At 41.9% G+C, this 19,264-nt stretch overlaps 1 protein-coding gene across 1 annotated transcript in view; it reads left to right on the top strand.

The window, feature by feature from the left end:
• REPS2 (RALBP1 associated Eps domain containing 2) overlaps positions 1-19,264 on the top strand; it is a 146,325-nt gene that overhangs the window by 90,688 nt on the left and 36,373 nt on the right. Inside the window, exons 13-14 of the mRNA XM_065415348.1 lie at positions 1,506-1,548; positions 5,484-5,620. Coding sequence (XP_065271420.1) covers positions 1,506-1,548; positions 5,484-5,620 — 180 coding nt within the window. The remainder of the gene's footprint in view (positions 1-1,505; positions 1,549-5,483; positions 5,621-19,264) is intronic.

Raw genomic sequence — 19,264 nt, 5'->3', positions numbered from 1 at the left:
ACTTTCACTTGCTTAAAAAAAGGCCTTGACCATAACGCTGCATTGATATAGTTATTTATTTAATACAATAATCAGTTCAAAATAGGATTCTGTCTTCCCTCTATGTCCCCATGTTCACCTCAACAAAACATAATTTGAGGACTCTGATGTCAATCTTCCATATAGTTTTGTGGGGGTGATCTGAAGAAAACATAAATATTCTAAAAATATGGTTCACCTTGAATGATATAAAATGAGAAGGCAAATCTTTCAAAAATTATACATGTAATTTAAGTTATCATTGTCAGTACTGTCAAAATTGGGTCATAAGATTGTAGAAATTTGTTGCTAAAATTGTATTCTGTGGGTGTTTCAAACCTAAAAAAATATTCATTATTGCTCATTGTTAATGGTAATTCCTTCTCCTCTCTTCTTTTAGTTGCTAGTAAGAGTTGGTTACACTGGAATCTGAAATGACGCTTGTTAATGACATTAATCTACTGAGAGATTCATTCATAAGCGTTTTTCTTATTGAACATTAATCACTACCAGTTGCATCTGTATAGCCTCCATGCAGCGCTTCAGTCAATAATGTAAAACCCATGCAAACAACTTCTCTTATGAGGAAAAAGTGCATGTTTGTGGATCTACATTATGTTGCCTGCTATCTCATTTGTTCTGCATGTCTGTAAACCCCCTAACTGGTATGTGCATACAAGAGAATAATACAAGCCATTAAAAAGTCAGCATTTGCCAACTGCTACCACAGGTAGATCCTGTATAGGAAAATCTACGGTAAGATCAGATAGATATTGGAGTGTGGTAACTGTTGGCAAAATGCTGATTTTTCTGAAGGTAACAAATAACACCGAAAGTCTCTCTCTAGTACCATCCCTCTGGATTCTTTTTAGCATTCTATCTAGTATAACAATTTTTTTAAAAAAGGAACTCACCTATCTTAGACTTTTAAAATTGATTACACTGGTGTAATACCCCAAGAATCTCTCTTTCAGGGAAGTAGATTTGAAAGCAATCACAAAGTTACATTTTTCAGGATTACTTTTTGTTTAGAGAGGAGACTCATAGAAAGGGATGTACATATATAAGGAATAGTTCTGAGAAGGTAAATCATTCACTGCTGTTTAACTGTTCTTGTTTTATGAGACAAGAAAAGTGACTAAAGGCAACAAATTTTAAATCAATAAAGAAAATACTTTTTAAACAACTCTGGAACTTATTGCTGCAAGGTGTAACTGAAGCCAAGAGTTGGAATAGTCGGTCTCAATGGGATTAAAAAAAAGAACTAGAGATTTATGTGGATGATGATAAGAACGTTCACAGTTACAGATGGGGAGTGAGGAGTGAAAACAATCAAATCCTCATTATTATGCAGGGATAAGCATCACTCTGACATCCTCCATTTGTTTGTAATTAATTCTAACTACCTATCATTCTGCAGATAAAGAAACCTCTTCTTCTTCTTCTTTTTTTTAAAATGTTTTTAACAAGTAATCTGTTGCTTTCAGTTGTTCAGGAATCGAACACACTCAAGGCAAGACCAAGATCCAGGTACTTGTTTCTATTTCTGTCAATGAAATATTCCCATCTGAAGAGATCTTCAACAGTCTATTATTTAAACATCAAACTGTGTAGGAGTGAAGGTGTTGGTATTGCATTTTATTAACTGCGGTGGAAATAGAAGCCACCCTAATGTCATGTTGGGAGACCCATCATCCCATTTTAGGAACAGTCTTGAGACTTCATCTAATTGAAAGTTGCATGCTACATATGGATAGCCACATTGGACAATCTAGAGAGCACCAATAATGGCAGCATCTGATGCGGCTGAGTGTGTCCTCTCTTTTGAATTGTGTAGTATCACATCTAACAGTAACCAGTTGGTGTGTGGAAGAACATGGTGTATGGTTCATATAAGAATGTGGATTAAAAATTAAAGCTGCTAAGATTGGTTACTTGCTGGGAATGAAAAAGGCAACTCATGTCTGAAAATATTGTGTAATCAAAAATACAATAACTGTGTTAAGCATTGTTTTTGGCTGATCAGCATTCTGGTATGCCCACATCTTGTATTATACTTTAGGCTGTCTATTTCAGCCAGTCAGATTAACTACTTTAGTGCTTCATTTCTTTCTCTAATGTAATGAATGTGTAATCATGAGTCTCTTCCTCATAAAGCCTATAATTAATTGAACAAAAAAAGAAGGAGAAGGAGAAAAAAAGAGCCTGGCAGAGAAGGGAGGATAAACCAAAGAATGGGAAAAACTAAAAGAAATAAACACTTTGAAATTAAACTAAAGGCTATAGAGAACAAAATTATATGCTTGCCTGTTTAGAGTTTGTTTCAAGGATTGTAGATGTATCCTCAAAAGCCAGGAGTTGTAAAAGTACTAAGCAGACTTCTCTGCAGCAGATGTATTTTTGCTCCCGAAGAGGCAGTAAATTGAGGGGTGGGAGGGAACGGAATTTGACTGGCCTACTACAGCAAAGCAGTACACTGGTGCTGAAGAGAGACAGTATTTGCAGGACAGAAGTTTGATATACTTCACGGTTGGAAAAAAGTATTGAGAGGGGAAGAATATGAATTAATATCTAATGGGATAGTAAAGTGAGTAGTAGAAAATAAAACAAGGAAAAATGCACTTGGGACAGGTATGCAAAAACTGGAAATGAATTAGTCGGAGAAGAGGAATGCAAGGTTGATGTGATGTGATAAGGAAATTTTTACTTCTGGAGAGCTGAGTTTACTTTGCATAAGAAAATGTGATTTGTTGGTGTTCTCAGTCCCTACTAGCTGTTTAGCCACATGACAGAATCACCATGTAACTAGACACAGATAGATATTTGGTCATGAGTTGGAATAGAATGGCAGGGTAGGGCTGAGAGACATGGCTGACAGAGTCTGTGTCCACGAAGATTGCACAGCACCTGCACGCTTTGTGCCCAACTCAAGCTGGAGCATTTACGGTCTTAAAATTCACTTAATTGTGGTTTAAAATCATAAAATGGGGGGGGAAATCATAAATTACTTTGAAAAGAAAATCATGTGACTAAGGGACTTCGATATAATACTTCAAAAGTATGGATTAAGTTCATTTTTAACCTCAGAACCCCTGTCTATCATGTATTGCATAACCCACAGGTCTGTATGTGTTTACGTGTTCCCCTCTGTGCCTGATCCACAGAGGAGATGAGTAGAGATGTGTAGAGGACAGAAGTTCCATTTTGCAAAGGATTTCGAGGTTTCAGAATTTGGCTTTGTTTTAATTAGGAACAAAACCTGAATTTTGAAATTCTGTGCAGAGGAAAATTCAACCCCCCCCCCCTTTTTGATTTTGATTTCATTTAAATAATGTTGCAATAGGATATTGACTATTTTAAAACTAAAATTCCTGCAAAATAGACGGCATTTCGAGTTTGATAGAACTGCAGATTGTGACAAATATGGTTCCCTTGAAGTTTATCTGACCAACTCTAGAGAGGAGTCTGTTACTGCTCTTAGCTTAGTTCAATCTATAAAGATCATGCTTTTAGTTCTGGGGGTCCCCAGTTCAATCCCTGGTGTCAGTCAATATGGTGGCCTTCAAGTAGCATTGTATTAACTCTGCAAGGCCAGATGCATTTTTGCCTCCTAGGCACTACTTTACAGTTCCTTACAATGAATGATAAAGTATAAAGCTGCCTATTTTTTCTCCAATATAGCTCCCCTTCCATTGTTTATTGTATATATTTGAAGTGCAATATTTTAAGGGCCTAATCCAAAGCCCTCTGACTTTCATGGGTTTTGGATCAGGTTTTAAATGAGTTGGGTTGGAGGATTCTAAACCCTGGGGTGAAAAATGCAGTGAAGCAAAGGCAACATGTTGCATGTGAACTCTGAAACAAGTTTGGTTTTACCTCATATGTTTATTGGTTTAATCAAAAATATAAGATTGAAGTTGCCAGTGTCCAACCTGTTAACAAAGAGTTGCCTACTAACTACTGCCAGTTTGGCAAAAGCTGCTGATCCCTTTTCCCATTAGTTGGAGTTTTTGCCTGTTGTTGATGAATCTTTTTTTGTCTTGCTTGTCATGCATAATGTGTTATAGTAAGTATAATACTTCATGTTGTCAATTCTGATTTGAGTAAAGTCTGCAGGCTTGCAAAAAGACCTTGTGACTCCAACAGCAGAAATTATTGGACTCCACTCAAGATAATGAAATTTGTTAAAAGTGTTTAGAAAATACATTGCATAATACACAGGCAGTATCATGAAAATGGATCATTGTGAACAGTGAATTCAAGTGATACATATATTGCACCTATGAATAGATAGTCACATTCCAGTTTAAGGCATGGTAATGTGAGTTCAAATAGTTTTGCCTTGTTGTCCTACCACTTAATTATTAGTTTAGGCCCCCAGATTACCAACTAGCTAGCTCATTGGTTGAAGGAGAATCATGTGATCTGAACCAGACAGCTCAGATTGTCTCTGCTGCAACAGATTTAGGGCAAAAAAGCCGTGGGCTTGTCTGGCCTGATTGCTCAAGGAGGTACAAATTTCTCCTCCCTGAAACAGTGAGGGCAGGCAGTGTTTCTAATGGTGCCCTCCCACAAGAATTCCATTAGAGAAGGACAGCTTTTTAATTTCCCCAGTGGTCTGTAGGAGCCCCATAAGCAGGTGCTGTGAGGGTGAACTGAGTAAGACTGGGCACCTTTTTGGCCAGTCCCACTCAGCTGCAGACCCTACAAAGGAGATGGGGTTGCAGGCATGTTGCACTGTTACAGATCCTCTTAGGGAGATTTTGCATTGCCAGCAGCCCTGTGCCCGGGGTTATGCTGGCAGAATACATCAAAACTGCAGGCTGAAAGTGGGCTCCTGCCAGGACACCTTCTTATTTTAAGTACTACAACTTATGTTACAGTTAATGCAACGTTTTGGCTGCATTTATTTATTTTTGTGCTTTCAGAATTCAGCCATATGGTAGGAAATAAATATCATAGTGAAAATGCTTCAGAAGCAAGTTAGCACTTTTAATATACTCCTAGCGGCAGCCAGAGCCCAACATGTTGAGAGTTCAAATTAAAGTTTATGGAGAAGGAGAGGAAGAAAGTCGGTAGAGAGGAAAGAAATTTTCATTCAGGTGTATTCAAGATAGTTACTATAATTATTCTGCTGTTGGCTGAGGTCACATGACCCTCTGAGTTAAAGGAGTGGAGCCTGAAACTATAAAACTAAAACAATGAGGCTAAAAGGCATTTTTAACACTTGTACTTGTTCTGTGTGTTGAAAAGTAACCCTCCCACTCTCTAGAGCAATAGTGCCCTCCGTCTGTACCATCTAATATTATATCCCACCACCATCAGCTGCCCTTTCAATCCATGAGGCAATGATTTTCCACTGTCAAGCTCAACTCCAGTCAATATTTACTACATTTGTACAAATGAATGGTCTAAAAATATCAGTTGATTTTATTTTCCTTTGAGATTCTTTTATTTTCCTTTAGGTCCTATTCCAGCACATCTATTGAAGATGCAATGAAAAAGGGGGAAGAGCCCCCTATGCCACCACCAAGACCGCAGAAATCACATTCCAGAGCCTCCTCCTTGGACCTAAATAAAATCTTCCAGCAAAACACACAAGGTAAACATTCTTATTGCTTATCATTCAGGTTCTAGTGCAATAGGTGCTTCAGAAATACATCTATTCTAAATAGCTAGCTATCCTTAATAAATATTTACATATACAATTGTTAATGTTACCAATATATTTCTGCATCAGATGTTGAGAAGATAATTTTATATATATATTTTATATATCTTTATATATATATTTTCTTTGTTGTTCACTGAGGCTATGATTCAGGAAAGGATTCCTTTTCGGGAAAGCAGGAAGTCCTGTGGAAGCCAATGGGATTTAAGCACATCCTTAAGTGTTTTCCCTAAATAGGGAGGCACTTAAGCACATAGTTCCATAGCTAACATATTGTTAGAAAACATGTATGGCAGCACAACATTATTTAATGTTGTTAAACAAAAAATAAAAAGTTCAGTATTGGTGTCAGCAAGTAGTAAAATTATACAACACTGTGCATATGGTCTGATCTTTTCCTCTTATAAAACTGTTCACTGATGACTAAGCTTTCAAGATAACACATTTTTCAAACATAGCGCAAGCAGTTTTTGCAATGAAAGAAAGCAGCTGGAACAGTTTTAGTGTCTTGAAGCAGAAGTTTTCCAAAACTGATTGAGCAAGATATCCTTAGGTACAGTTTTCTGCCCAACATCAGATGTATAGGCCATTAGTGTATTTATTCAGGGGGAAATAGGTGCATTTCTGCATAGGTTTGTACATAACAGGATCTTGCTTTGGTTCAATAATACCAATATAAGACTTTGGGGTTTTTTAAATGAGATTACTAGCTCCTTGCTTACCACATTGTCTTTGGTTTAGCAGATGACAACATTAATCCTCATTGCTAGGTTCACCATGTATTATTTTTGCTGAATATATAGCCCTTGGCACACAGCATGTTGGTGTACGTGTGCACATTTAGATGTATTGTTGAGCTTTATTCAGTCCTGGAAACATAATAGCATGTTTCAAGTACAAGCAGAAATGTTACTTAAATACGTACATGAATTGGCAACATCTTTAGCTCCTCTTTATACCTTCACTTAGATAAGAAACATGCCCATTTTTTCTCCAAGGCTGTACATAATATGGACTTGGAGAAAGGGTGTTCCAGGGGTGACCTGGTGCTCTGTCACGTGGAGTCTTTTGCTTCTTGGATCCGCAGGAGAGGGGGGAACATTGTGGAAGGGATATTCTTGCCTTTTGGCTATTTTTGGACTCTTTTGTAGTGGCCTTCATTTCCCAACCGGCCAGTTTGGGTAAGAGGCTGTGAATGAGAGATTTTCCTGCTTTCTGATCACTGATAAAAAGAGCAGTTTTGCAGGCTAGGTGATGGTGCAGTGAGGCATGTTGGTGGTCCTGTTAATGGTCGCATCCTGAAGCAGTAACAATCCCTGTTTTGGGAAAGGGGTGGGTTTGAAAAATGGGAGAATGTGTCATTCACCGGGATTGACCTCACACTTTCAAAAGTCTCTGACACTCTGCTGTTTGAGCTCCTGAAACAAGCCACAGGAGGCATACAGCTGATGGTGTTGGTGAATACAGTGGATACAATGTGCTCTCCCTCTTGTGTCTTTGCATACCTTGGGAGTCTGCCTTCAGATTCTTCCTGTGGACTTGAATTTGGAAATAAAATAAAATATTGAGGATAGCATGGGCCAGCAATGGGTGAAGTATTCCTCTGAATTTTGGCAGGCGTCATGGCTTTAAAAACAGTCTGCATTGGCTACCTGCTGTCCAGCTGCTCACAACATTTTCTGTCTATCAAAGCCATTAAAGAGTTTTCTTCTGGACTGCAGTCTGGGCTAAGTTCTGTTTTTTTTGGCGATGATCAGAGTCCATGTTATAGCAATGCAGTTATCTTTGAAATGTAATGCTTTTGTATAATATAGTCTGGAATGCATTTTATTCGCTGTTTAATTCCAGTTCTTCATTACAGTTCTTTAATTAATGCCTGTGTGACACAAAGGTTATTTGTTTTGGAAAGAAAGGCAGCTTTGGCCAAGTACTGTAGTTGCAATAATCAATAAGATTCCTGAATAGATGGAAGCAGTAGAAAATATAATTACAGATTAAATGTATGTTGTATCATCCATCAAAATAGTCACGTAAGTATTTACGAAATGAATTTGTGACTGGCAGCTTCAGTTGCTGATTTACTTTTGGAACTCAAGTCCCACTGAGAATATTCTTGCAGTACAAGGTATGTGGAATGCAGGCACCGGTTCTTTCATGGGTGTGTAAGCAAACAGTCAGTGGACTCGCTTCTTCCAAAACGACTATAGGATGTTGGTTTCAGCCATAGTAGTCAGTAACTCAGGGCCAGCTTTTTTGTTGCTCTACCTCAGTCTGTGTAAATTAAATACCATGTTTTCTTAGTAAGAATTTGTCAAGGTTTTTGAGCTTGCTTTTTTTATTTTATTATTTTATCTTCACTTATGTAGGTATGAGGGCCAGATCACAACCTACTATTTATTTTATTATTGCTGGGCAAAAAATGGGAAATGTTTTCATGAAAGTGTTTGCAAAAAAATTTCCCCTTATTCCATGAAAATGTTCAAAGTTCAAAAATTCTTGACCAATTCTAATTACTCATAAACTTTAAGGCCAGAAGGGACCATCATGATCGTTTAGCTGACCACCTGCACATCGCAAGCCACAGAACCTCTCCCTCCCACTTCTATAATAACCTCTGTATGCGTTACTGACATCCTCCATTACTATTTATTTCTATTGCAGTAGTATCTTGGGGCTCCATCTTGCTAGACTCTAGGCACACACAATGAAATGTTGGTGTCTCCTCCAAACAGTGTACAATCTAAGTAAAATAATTCTTATGTGGAGGAGACCCTTGAAGTATGGATCTTCCCTTCCCCACATGGAAAAGAGTCAGTTGCCTTCTGCAGAGACTTCTGAGAGTCTGGCGATCCAGGGAAAGGAAGGGATGGGTAGTGGCTAGGGCTAGGGCTGCGGGAGTGTGATTGGGGCAAGAGCAGGGATTTCATAGATTCATAGATTCTAGGACTGGAAGGGACCTCGAGAGGTCATCGAGTCCAGTCCCCTGCCCGCATGGCAGGACCAAATACTGTCTAGACCATCCCTGATAGACATTTATCTAACCTACTCTTAAATATCTCCAGAGATGGAGATTCCACAACCTCCCTAGGCAATTTATTCCAGTGTTTAACCACCCTGACAGTTAGGAACTTTTTCCTAATGTCCAACCTAGACCTCCCTTGCTGCAGTTTAAGCCCATTGCTTCTTGTTCTATCCTTAGAGGCTAAGGTGAACAAGTTTTCTCCCTCCTCCTTATGACACCCTTTTAGATACCTGAAAACTGCTATCATGTCCCCTCTCAGTCTTCTCTTTTCCAAACTAAACAAACCCAATTCTTTCAGCCTTCCTTCATAGGTCATGTTCTCAAGACCTTTAATCATTCTTGTTGCTCTTCTCTGGACCCTTTCCAATTTCTCCACATCTTTCTTGAAATGCGGTGCCCAAAACTGGACACAATACTCCAGCTGAGGCCTAACCAGAGCAGAGTAGAGCGGAAGAATGACTTCTCGTGTCTTGCTCACAACACACCTGTTAATACATCCCAGAATCATGTTTGCTTTTTTTGCAACAGCATCACACTGTTGACTCATATTTAGCTTGTGGTCCACTATAACCCCTAGATCCCTTTCTGCCGTACTCCTTCCTAGACAGTCTCTTCCCATTCTGTATGTGTGAAACTGATTTTTTCTTCCTAAGTGGAGCACTTTGCATTTGTCTTTGTTAAACTTCATCCTGTTTAACTCAGACCATTTCTCCAATTTGTCCAGATCATTTTGAATTATGACCCTGTCCTCCAAAGCAGTTGCAATCCCTCCCAGTTTGGTATCATCCGCAAACTTAATAAGCGTACTTTCTATGCCAATATCTAAGTCGTTAATGAAGATATTGAACAGAGCCGGTCCCAAAACAGACCCCTGCGGAACTCCACTCGTTATGCCTTTCCAGCAGGATTGGGAACCATTAATAACAACTCTCTGAGTACGGTTATCCAGCCAGTTATGCACCCACCTTATAGTAGCCCCATCTAAATTGTATTTGCCTAGTTTATCGATAAGAATATCATGCGAGACCGTATCAAATGCCTTACTAAAGTCTAGGTATACCACATCCACAGCTTCTCCCTTATCCACAAGACTCGTTATCCTATCGAAGAAAGCTATCAGATTGGTTTGACATGATTTGTTCTTTACAAATCCATGCTGGCTGTTCCCTATCACCTTACCACCTTCCAAGTGTTTGCAGATGATTTCCTTAATTACTTGCTCCATTATCTTCCCTGGCACAGAAGTTAAACTAACTGGTCTGTAGTTTCCTGGGTTGTTTTTATTTCCCTTTTTATAGATGGGCACTATATTTGCCCTTTTCCAGTCTTCTGGAATCTCTCCCATCTCCCATGATTTTCCAAAGATAATAGCTAGAGGCTCAGATACCTCCTCTATGTACATGGGGTTGCTCATTGTTCCCCTGCACCAGCATGCCCTTAAACGTTTCTCATAGAAAACTAATACAACCAGAAAATGTATTAGCCCCACGTGGATTTGGGATTTGCCACCATCCTTAGTGCGAAACTCTGGGTACCACCACCAGCTGGGGAAGTTCTTACAGCAGGGATCTGTCAGAGCCATGCTGCAAGGTGGAGGGAGTGTGCCTCCACGTGGGCGGATAAAGGATGAAGCTAAATATAAAACAGGCCAGGGCAATAATCACAGAATCGTGGGACTGGAAGGGACCTTTAGAGGACATTTAGTCCTGTCCTCTGCACTCATGGCAGGACTAAGTATTATCTAGACCAGTGTTTCCCAAACTTGGAATGCCACTTGTTTAGGGAAAGCCCCTGGCGGGCCAGGCCGGTTTGTTTACCTGCCGCGTCCGCAGGTCCGGCCGATCGCGGCTCCCACTGGCCTGTTTTTCCCCTTAGACTTGCTTCCCAAGGAATCTTACCTTCCAACTCTCTGAGTTTGCTAAAGTCTGCCTTCTTGAAATCCATTTTCTTTATTATGCTGTTTTCCCTCCTACAATTCCTTAGAATCATGAACTCTATCATTTCATGGTCACTTTTACATAAGCTGCCTTCCACTTTCAGATTCTCAACCATTTCTTCCCGATTTGTCAAAATCAAATCTGGAACAGCCTCTACCCTAGTAGCTTTCTCCACCTTCTGAAATAAAAATTGTCTCCAATACATTCCAAGAACTTGTTGGCTAATCTGTGCCCTACTGAATTATTTTCCCAACAGATGTTCCCCATCACCACTAAGTCCTGTGCTTTGGATGATTTTGTTAGTTTATAAACAGCCTCATCCACCTTGTCTTCCTGGTTAGGTGGTCTGTAGTAGACCCCTACCATGACATCACCCTTGTTTTTTATCCCTTTTATCCTAGCCAGAGACTTTCAGCAAGTCTGTCTCCTATTTCCATCTCAGCCTCAGTCCAAGTATATACATGTTTAATATATAAGGCAACACTTCCTCCCTTTTTTTATCCTGCCTGTTCTTCCTGAGCAAGCTGTACCCTTCTATACTAGTATTCCAGTCATGTGTATTATCCCACTATGTGATGCCAACAGTCATAGTTGTGTTTATTAACTAGCATTTCTAGTTCTTCCTGCTTATTCCCCATACTTCTTGCATTAGTATACAGACATCTAAGATACTGATTTGATTCCCCCCTATGTTCCCTTTTGTTTCTCCCTTATCCCTGCTATAACAGCCCATGCTTCCCCCCAGATACCAACCCTTCTCCCAGGTCTCCATATTTTTGACTACCTGTGAGCTTTTGTCTCCTGCCCCCATCCACCCTAGTTTAAATCTCATATCACTAGATTAGCTAGTCTGTATCCAAACATACTTTTCCCCCTTCCTTGAAAGGTGGACCCCATCTCTACTTAGCAGTCCTTCTTCTGGGAACAGCATCCCATGGTCAAGGAAGCCGAAGTCCTCTTGCTGACACCATCCTTGCAGCCAGGCATTCACCTCCAGGATGCATCTGTCTCTGCTAGGGCCCCTACCCTTGACTGGAAGGATCGAAGAGAACACCACCTGCACTCCCAACTCCCTCACACTGCGGTACTCCCAGAGCCCTGTAGTCACTTCTGATCTGCTGAGGGTCATACCTCGCAGTATCATTAGTGCCCACATGGATGAGTAGCATGGGGTAGTAGTCAGAGGGCTGGAAGATTCTCGTATCACCATGTAACTAGACACAGATAGATTTTTGGTCATGATTTGGCTGGAAGATTCTCGACAATCCCTCCATAACGTCTCGGATACAGGTCTCTGGCAGGCTGCATAACTCCTGGGATGCCATGTCAGGCTGACAGATGGGTGCCTCCGTCTCCCTCAGATGAGAGTCACCAACCACCACTACCTTATGTTTCCTCCTGGGAGCGGTGGCTGCGATCCTCCCAGCCTTGGGGGTACATGGCTTCTCCTTCTCCACCTTTGGGGGCGATTCCTCATCGCTTGTTGCCAGGGCAGTGTATCGGTTTTCCATCACCATGGTGGGTGGGATGGGGGTAGGGGTGGCACACTGCCTGCTGACAAAAGTAGCCAGTAGCCTCCCTGTGACAGGACACTAGACACATTTAAAAACAATTTTACAAAATCTGAAACTAGATAATGATTAAAAAACAGGAAAATAGATAATGTTTAGAAAATAGAAAAGAACAATAATTAGAAAATGAGATGGCTTAAAAACTGAAAAAGAAAAGACATGAATAAAAATGATAAATGGACATGAAAAAATATACTAAAATAGTATAAAATGTATTAAAATAAGTTTATGGGCAAGGGATTTAAAAATAAAGCAAGTTTAGCAGGCAGTCTGCTTTACATCACTTCAGACATTTTCCTTGCTTGCTTGTTTTGCCTTGCCATTTTAGGGCCTGACCCAGCACATATGTAGGTGAGTAACTTTACTCTCGTGAGTGAGTTACTCACTTTGTGTTTGTAAATTGAGCCCCCTGAAGTGTGAACACTTCATGGCTGGCAATATTTTTTTCTGTATGCTTGGAAAGTGCTTAATTCATTTTTGGATGCTACTGCAATATATATTAATATGACATAACATTATGTATGATTAACATTTGAAATGTGCATGTCTATATTAAGAGCCTGAGTGTCTATAAAGGGATGTGTGTGTATATCACATACTTGGACACAATTTGAGGGGTAAGGCCTCATTTTCAGAATCATGCATTATATTTTAGTTTAGGAGAGCCAGAACGATTTTTTTTTCTTACCCTGACAGCATTACGCACTTGCTAATGTGAAAATCTGTTGTCATGAAAGACGCATAAAAGTGAGAAGGAAGACAGCTGCCAAGGAATACAATAAACATCATTCTAAAGTTTCCAGTAATTTTAGTTTGAGGCGCTACTCCTCTTTCATGTTAAAAACCATACTAAATGCTTTATTAATAAAACTGTTTATGGCACCTCACAACTGAATGCATTATGGCAATTTTATTCAATAAAAATATGTCACTGTCATTTCGTTAGAAGGGCACAGCTTGCTGTTCTTATATTTTGAGCTAAAGAATACTAAGTGCCCAGTATAGACTGAAGATAAATAAAATCAGCAGCCACACTCCTGCATGTTAATCATAGAATGCTGGAAAGTAGAAATGGAGGAGATCAATTAGACTATGTTGGGCTTGATCCTGCCAGGTACTGAGCACTTTCTGAGAGTGGTGGAGTGCCCCCTCAGCTCCTTCGGGATCATTGAGGGTTCAGGGCAAGATTGAGTCCCTGCTGTATGAATGTATATACTTGTGTTACATAGCATCTAATTGGCCCCAATCAGAGGTCAGGGCCCCATTGTGCTAGGCACTCTACATACACACATATGCACAACCAAAAAAGTCCCCTTGGTAATGGAGGTGTAACATGAACAGCCATACTGGGTCAGACCAGTGGTCCATCTAGCCCAGTAGCCTGTCTTCCGACAGTGGCCAGTGCCAGGTGCTTCAGAGAGAATGAACAGATCAGGCAGTCATCAAGTGATCAATCCCCTGTCGTCCACACCCAGCTTCTGGCAATCGGAGGCTAGGGACACCCAGAGCATGGGGTTGTATCCTTGCCCATCCTGGCTAACAGCCATTGATGGATCTATCCTCTGCGAACTTATCTGGTTCTTTTTTGAACCTGTTATAGTTTTGGCCTTCACAACATCCCCTGGCAAGGAGTTCCACAGTTTGACTGTGCGTTGTTTGAAGAACTACTTCCTATTATTTGTTTTAAAACTGCTGCCTATTAATTTAATTGGGTGACTCCTGGTTGTTGTGTTACATAGAATCATAGAATATCAGGGTTGGAAGGGACCTCAGGAGGTCATCTAGTCCAACCCCCTGCTCAAAGCAGGACCAATTCCCAACTAAATCATCCCAGCCAGGGCTTTGTCCTTAAAAACCTCCAAGGAAGGAGACTCCACCACCTCCCTAGGTAACGCATTCCAGTGCTTCACCACCCTCCTAGTGAAATAGTGTTTCCTAATATCCAACCTAGACCTCCCCCACTGCAACTTGAGACCATTGCTCCTTGTTCTGTCATCTGCCACCATTGAGAACAGCCGAGTTCCATCCTCTTTGGAACCCCCCTTCAGGTAGTTGAAAGCAGCTATCAAATCCCCCCTCATTCTTCTCTTCTGGAGACTAAACAATCCCAGTTCCCTCAGCCTCTCCTCATAAGTCATGCACTCCAGACCCCTAATCATTTTTGTTGCCCTCCGCTGGACTCTTTCCAATTTTTCCACAGCCTTCTTGTAGTGTGGGGCCCAAAACTGGACACAGTACTCCAGATGAGGCCTCACCAATGTCGAATAAAGGGGAACGATCACATCCCTCGATCTGCTGGCAATGCCCCTACTTATACAGCCCAAAATGCCGTTAGCCTTCTTGGCAACAAGAGCACACTGTTGACTCATATCCAGCTTCTCGTCCACTGTGACCCCTAGGTCCTTTTCTGCAGAACTGCTACCTAGCCATTCGGTCCCTAGTCTGTAGCTGTGCATGGGATTCTTCCGTCCTAAGTGCAGGACTCTGCACTTGTCCTTGTTGAACCTCATCAGGTTTCTTTTGGCCCAATCCTCTAATTTGTCTAGGTCCCTCTGTATCCGATCCCTACCCTCTAGTGTATCTACCACGCCTCCTAGTTTAGTGTCATCGGCAAACTTGCTGAGAGTACAGTCCACTCCATCCTCCAGATCATTAATAAAGATATTAAACAAAACCGGCCCCAGGACCGACCCTTGGGGCACTCCGCTTGAAACTGGCTGCCAACTAGACATGGAGCCATTGATCACTACCCGTTGAGCCCGACGATCTAGCCAGCTTTCTATCCACCTTACAGTCCATTCATCCAGCCCATACTTCTTTAACTTGGCAGCAAGAATACTGTGGGAGACTGTATCAAAAGCTTTGCTAAAGTCAAGGAATAACACATCCACTGCTTTCCCCTCATCCACAGAGCCAGTTATCTCATCATAGAAGGCAATTAGGTTAGTCAGGCACGACTTCCCCTTGGTGAATCCATGCTGACTGTTCCTGATCACTTTCCTCTCCTCTAAGTGTTTCATAATTGATTCCTTGAGGACCTGCTCCATGATTTTTCCAGGGACTGAGGTGAGGCTGACTGGCCTGTAGTTCCCCGGATCCTCCTTCTTCCCTTTTTTAAAGATGGGCACTACATTAGCCTTTTTCCAGTCATCCGGGACCTCCCCCAATCGCCATGAGTTTTCAAAAATAATGGCTAATGGCTCTGCAATCTCATCCACCAACTCCTTTAGCACCCTCGGATGCAGCGCATCCGGCCCCATGGACTTGTGCACGTCCAGTTTTTCTAAATAGTCCCGAACCACTTCTTTCTCCACAGAGGGCTGGTCACCTTCTCCCCATATTGTGCTGCCCAGTGCAGCAGTCTGGGAGCTGACCTTGTTTGTGAAGACAGAGGCAAAAAAATCATTGAGTACATTAGCTTTTTCCACATCCTCAGTCACTAGGTTGCCTCCCTCATTCAGTAAGGGGCCCACACTTTCCTTGACTTTCTTCTTGTTGCTAACATACCTGAAGAAACCCTTCTTGTTACTCTTAACATCTCTTGCTAGCTGCAACTCCAAGTGTGATTTGGCCTTCCTGATTTCACTCCTGCATGCCTGAGCAATATTTTTATACTCCTCCCTGGTCATTTGTCCAATCTTCCACTTCTTGTAAGCTTCTTTTTTGCGTTTAAGATCAGCAAGGATTTCACTGTTTAGCCAAGCTGGTCGCCTGCCATATTTACTATTCTTTCTACACATCGGGATGGTTTGTTCCTGCAACCGCAATAAGGATTCTTTAAAATACAGCCAGCTCTCCTGGACCCCTTTGCCCTTCATGTTATTCTCCCAGGGGATCCTGCCCATCTGTTCCCTGAGGGAGTCAAAGTCTGCTTTTCTGAAGTCCAGGGTCCGTATTCTGCTGCTCTCCTTTCTTCCTTGTGTCAGGATCCTGAACTTGACCATGAAGGAGTAAATAACACTTCTTTATTCACTTTCTCCACACCATTCATGATTTTGTAGAACTGTATCATATTGTCCCTTAGTCATCTCTTTTCCAAGCTGAAGAGTCCCATGCTTTTTTAATCTCTCATACGGAAGCTATTCCATATTCCTAATAATTTTTGTTGCCCTTCTCTGTGCCTTTTCCAATTTCAATACATCTGTTTTAAGAAAGGGTGACTGGAACTGCATGCAGTATTAAAGGTGTGGGCACGCCATGAATTTATATAATGGCATTCTGACATTTTCTGTCTTATTATCTATTCCTTTCTTAATACAGTGAAACCCCGCTACACCGCGATGTTTGGGGTCCAAAAAATTACATCGTGCTAAATGCAGGGTCGCGGTATAGCGGTGCATTGATGTGTGCCGCCAAGTGCCCCTAGTGCCTAGTTTGAGGCGCTACTCCTCAAGGTGGTGCATTGATGTGCGCTGCCTAGTGCCCCTAGTGCCCAGCAGGGGAGAGAAGCTGCGGCCCCGCGCCTGCCAGGGATTGTGAGCACCGGCGCCCACAGCCCTGTTGTTCTCTGTCCCAGGCAGGTGCGGGGCCACGGCTTCGCTCCGGCTTCAAGAGGAAACGCGGCCCCGCGCCTGCCGGGGACAGAGAACAACAGGGCTGTGGGCGCTGGTGCTCTCTGTCCTCGGCAGGCGCGGGGCCGCAGCTTCTCTCCCCTGCCTGGCACTAGGTGGGGGCACATCAATGTCCCGGCAGCCATCATGGCGTTGGGGACAACTGGTACAGTATATACAGTACTGTATTACTGTGTGTCTTAAAAGGGGGGCAAATTGTGATTGCGTTATATGCGATTTCGCGTTATGGCGGGGCGCCTTATTGCGGGGTTTGACTGTAGTTCCTAACATTCTGTTAGCTTTTTTGAGCAGATGTTTTTCAGAGAACTATCCACAATGACTACAAGATCTCTTTCTTGAGCGGTAAAAGCTAATTTAATACCAATCATTTTGTATGATTGGGATTATGTTTTCCAATGAGCATTACTTTGCATTTATCAACATTTGTTGTCTACAGTAGTGCAACCTTCATTCTGATTTTAAATATCACAATGATTTTAAAAAGAAGACTCCTTCCCCCTCCCCTTACCCCCACTACTTAGGCATTTCAACATGAATGATATCTAGGATATCTTCTTGCTCTGTTCCATCCTTGTGAATGTAAAAGTTTATGCTGGCTTGATTCCTTGGCACAGTACAAATAAAATTAAAGCAGATTTTATTGTAGAAATAATTTGGGATAATGATTATATTCACCTTTTCCCCTTACTCCCATTTTTCTTATGATTTTTGTCTTAAGTAATTTTATTTAAATTTGAAAAAGGGAACTGTTATTAATGAAAGCTTTTAAATGATTTATTTTAAATTAGTTATTTCCTCATGTCTTGCTATATCCCCATGTATCTGGGAATGAAGGAGTACTCTGTGACTGACCTTGTGCAGTACTACAAAATGCTCTGAGCCGTGTGTGTATACACATTTTTGGGAGTGGCGTGGGGTCCATCAAGATAAGTGATTTTTCTTTCATAGTTATAGTTGTTTAGAATGATGTGCCAAAGTGACATAGGGCCTTTACCTCAACATTTTAAAAATAATTAAGTGGGGTTTTAGCATGCATCTCCTGCTTAGTTTACTGGAAGCTTCACAGTTAGTTTTTTTGCCAGTTTGAAAATACAATGATTAGTGCCATTCTGCTTTGTCTATATCTGTTAGCTTTGCAATATGAAGCTTTGGGGTATCATTCTTACATGAGATACTGGTAGAGACAAGAATCTTTATAATGCCTAAAAATAAACCTGGGGCACGATCTCTATTTTCCTCTCGTCTCCCAGAATCTGGTAAAACGAGCCCCATCTACGCTACAGCTTCCGCTGTTGTTATGATTGGTGGAGAACTAAGGGCCCCAATTTTCCTGGGTTAGCTGAGGCTACAGTGGTAGCCACCTCCTCCTCTGGACTCCTTGCCAATTCTCTTACACCAGGTAAGTCGAGTAAGAGAGCTGGGATCCAGTGGCCATTTCTACCTCACCACCACCTGTGGAATGGGGAGAGGAGAGTGCAGCAGTCTTGGGGACTACTGCACTCTTAAGATGTGATTGAGCAGTCCGAGGGAAGGATTATGCTTCTTCGAGTGATGATCCCTATTGCATTCCACTGTGGGTTACGCATGCACACCATGTGCCTGGAGTTGGAAAATTTGAAAGTAGTGTCCGTTGGTCCACGTATGCGCCCTTACTTGCTGCGTACTTCTGTCCGAGGCGAAAAAAGGATGGGGTGGACCGACCGCGTCTCCAGTTACTTCTCCCCGCCACATGGTCCGGGTCGGAGCCTTCAGTGTAATTGTCTCTGACGCAGTTTTAATAATTACAGTTACGAATAGTTTTATCAGATTTAGCTGTAGTTTTACTAGGTTTATTTATTTCCTAGTTTTAGTAGTTACTCATTTTTAACAGTTAGACTAGAGCAGACTTGGGGGATTTTCCCTATCCCTGCCCCCCGCAGAACTCTGGGCTTCAAACTCTGTGCTTCTTGCCCGCAATCCTTCTCTGTCACTGACAAACACCAACTCTGCCTCTACTTCCTGGGAGAAGCTCAGACTGTGGCTAGGTGCAGTATCTGCCAGTCCTTTCTTAGCTGTACCCAAGAAGTCTAAGCACTTTGTCTCCGCAGGCATCTCGTGGAGGTGGCCATGAGACAACATTCAGACCCAGGCCGGGGAACCCCCCCATGTATATTAGCTTGATTCAGCAAGGAGTGTGCCTCCTGCTGCTACGTCTGACTCCGGTGCTGGTGAAACCACCCCCAAAGGCCCAATGGCAGAGCCTAGTCAGGAGATTAGGAAGCAGTTCCATGCTTATTGGAGTAAGTCTTCCTCCAAGTCCAAGAAACTGGACATTCCCTCCACCAGCTCAGCACAAGGGGACATAGCATGTTCTAAGTCTCACAGGCACGAGACGAAGACCCACAAACAATGGGATACAGCTGTTCCGGGCAGTGAACTGTCGTACTGCCATCTCTGGCATCTCACACAACGTGAGACCCTCCTCCAGGAAAGAC

Source organism: Emys orbicularis, chromosome 1 (genome assembly GCF_028017835.1).
Source record: "Emys orbicularis isolate rEmyOrb1 chromosome 1, rEmyOrb1.hap1, whole genome shotgun sequence".
Lineage (NCBI taxonomy): Eukaryota > Metazoa > Chordata > Testudines > Emydidae > Emys > Emys orbicularis.
This window is presented reverse-complemented; position numbering and strand designations above follow the sequence as displayed.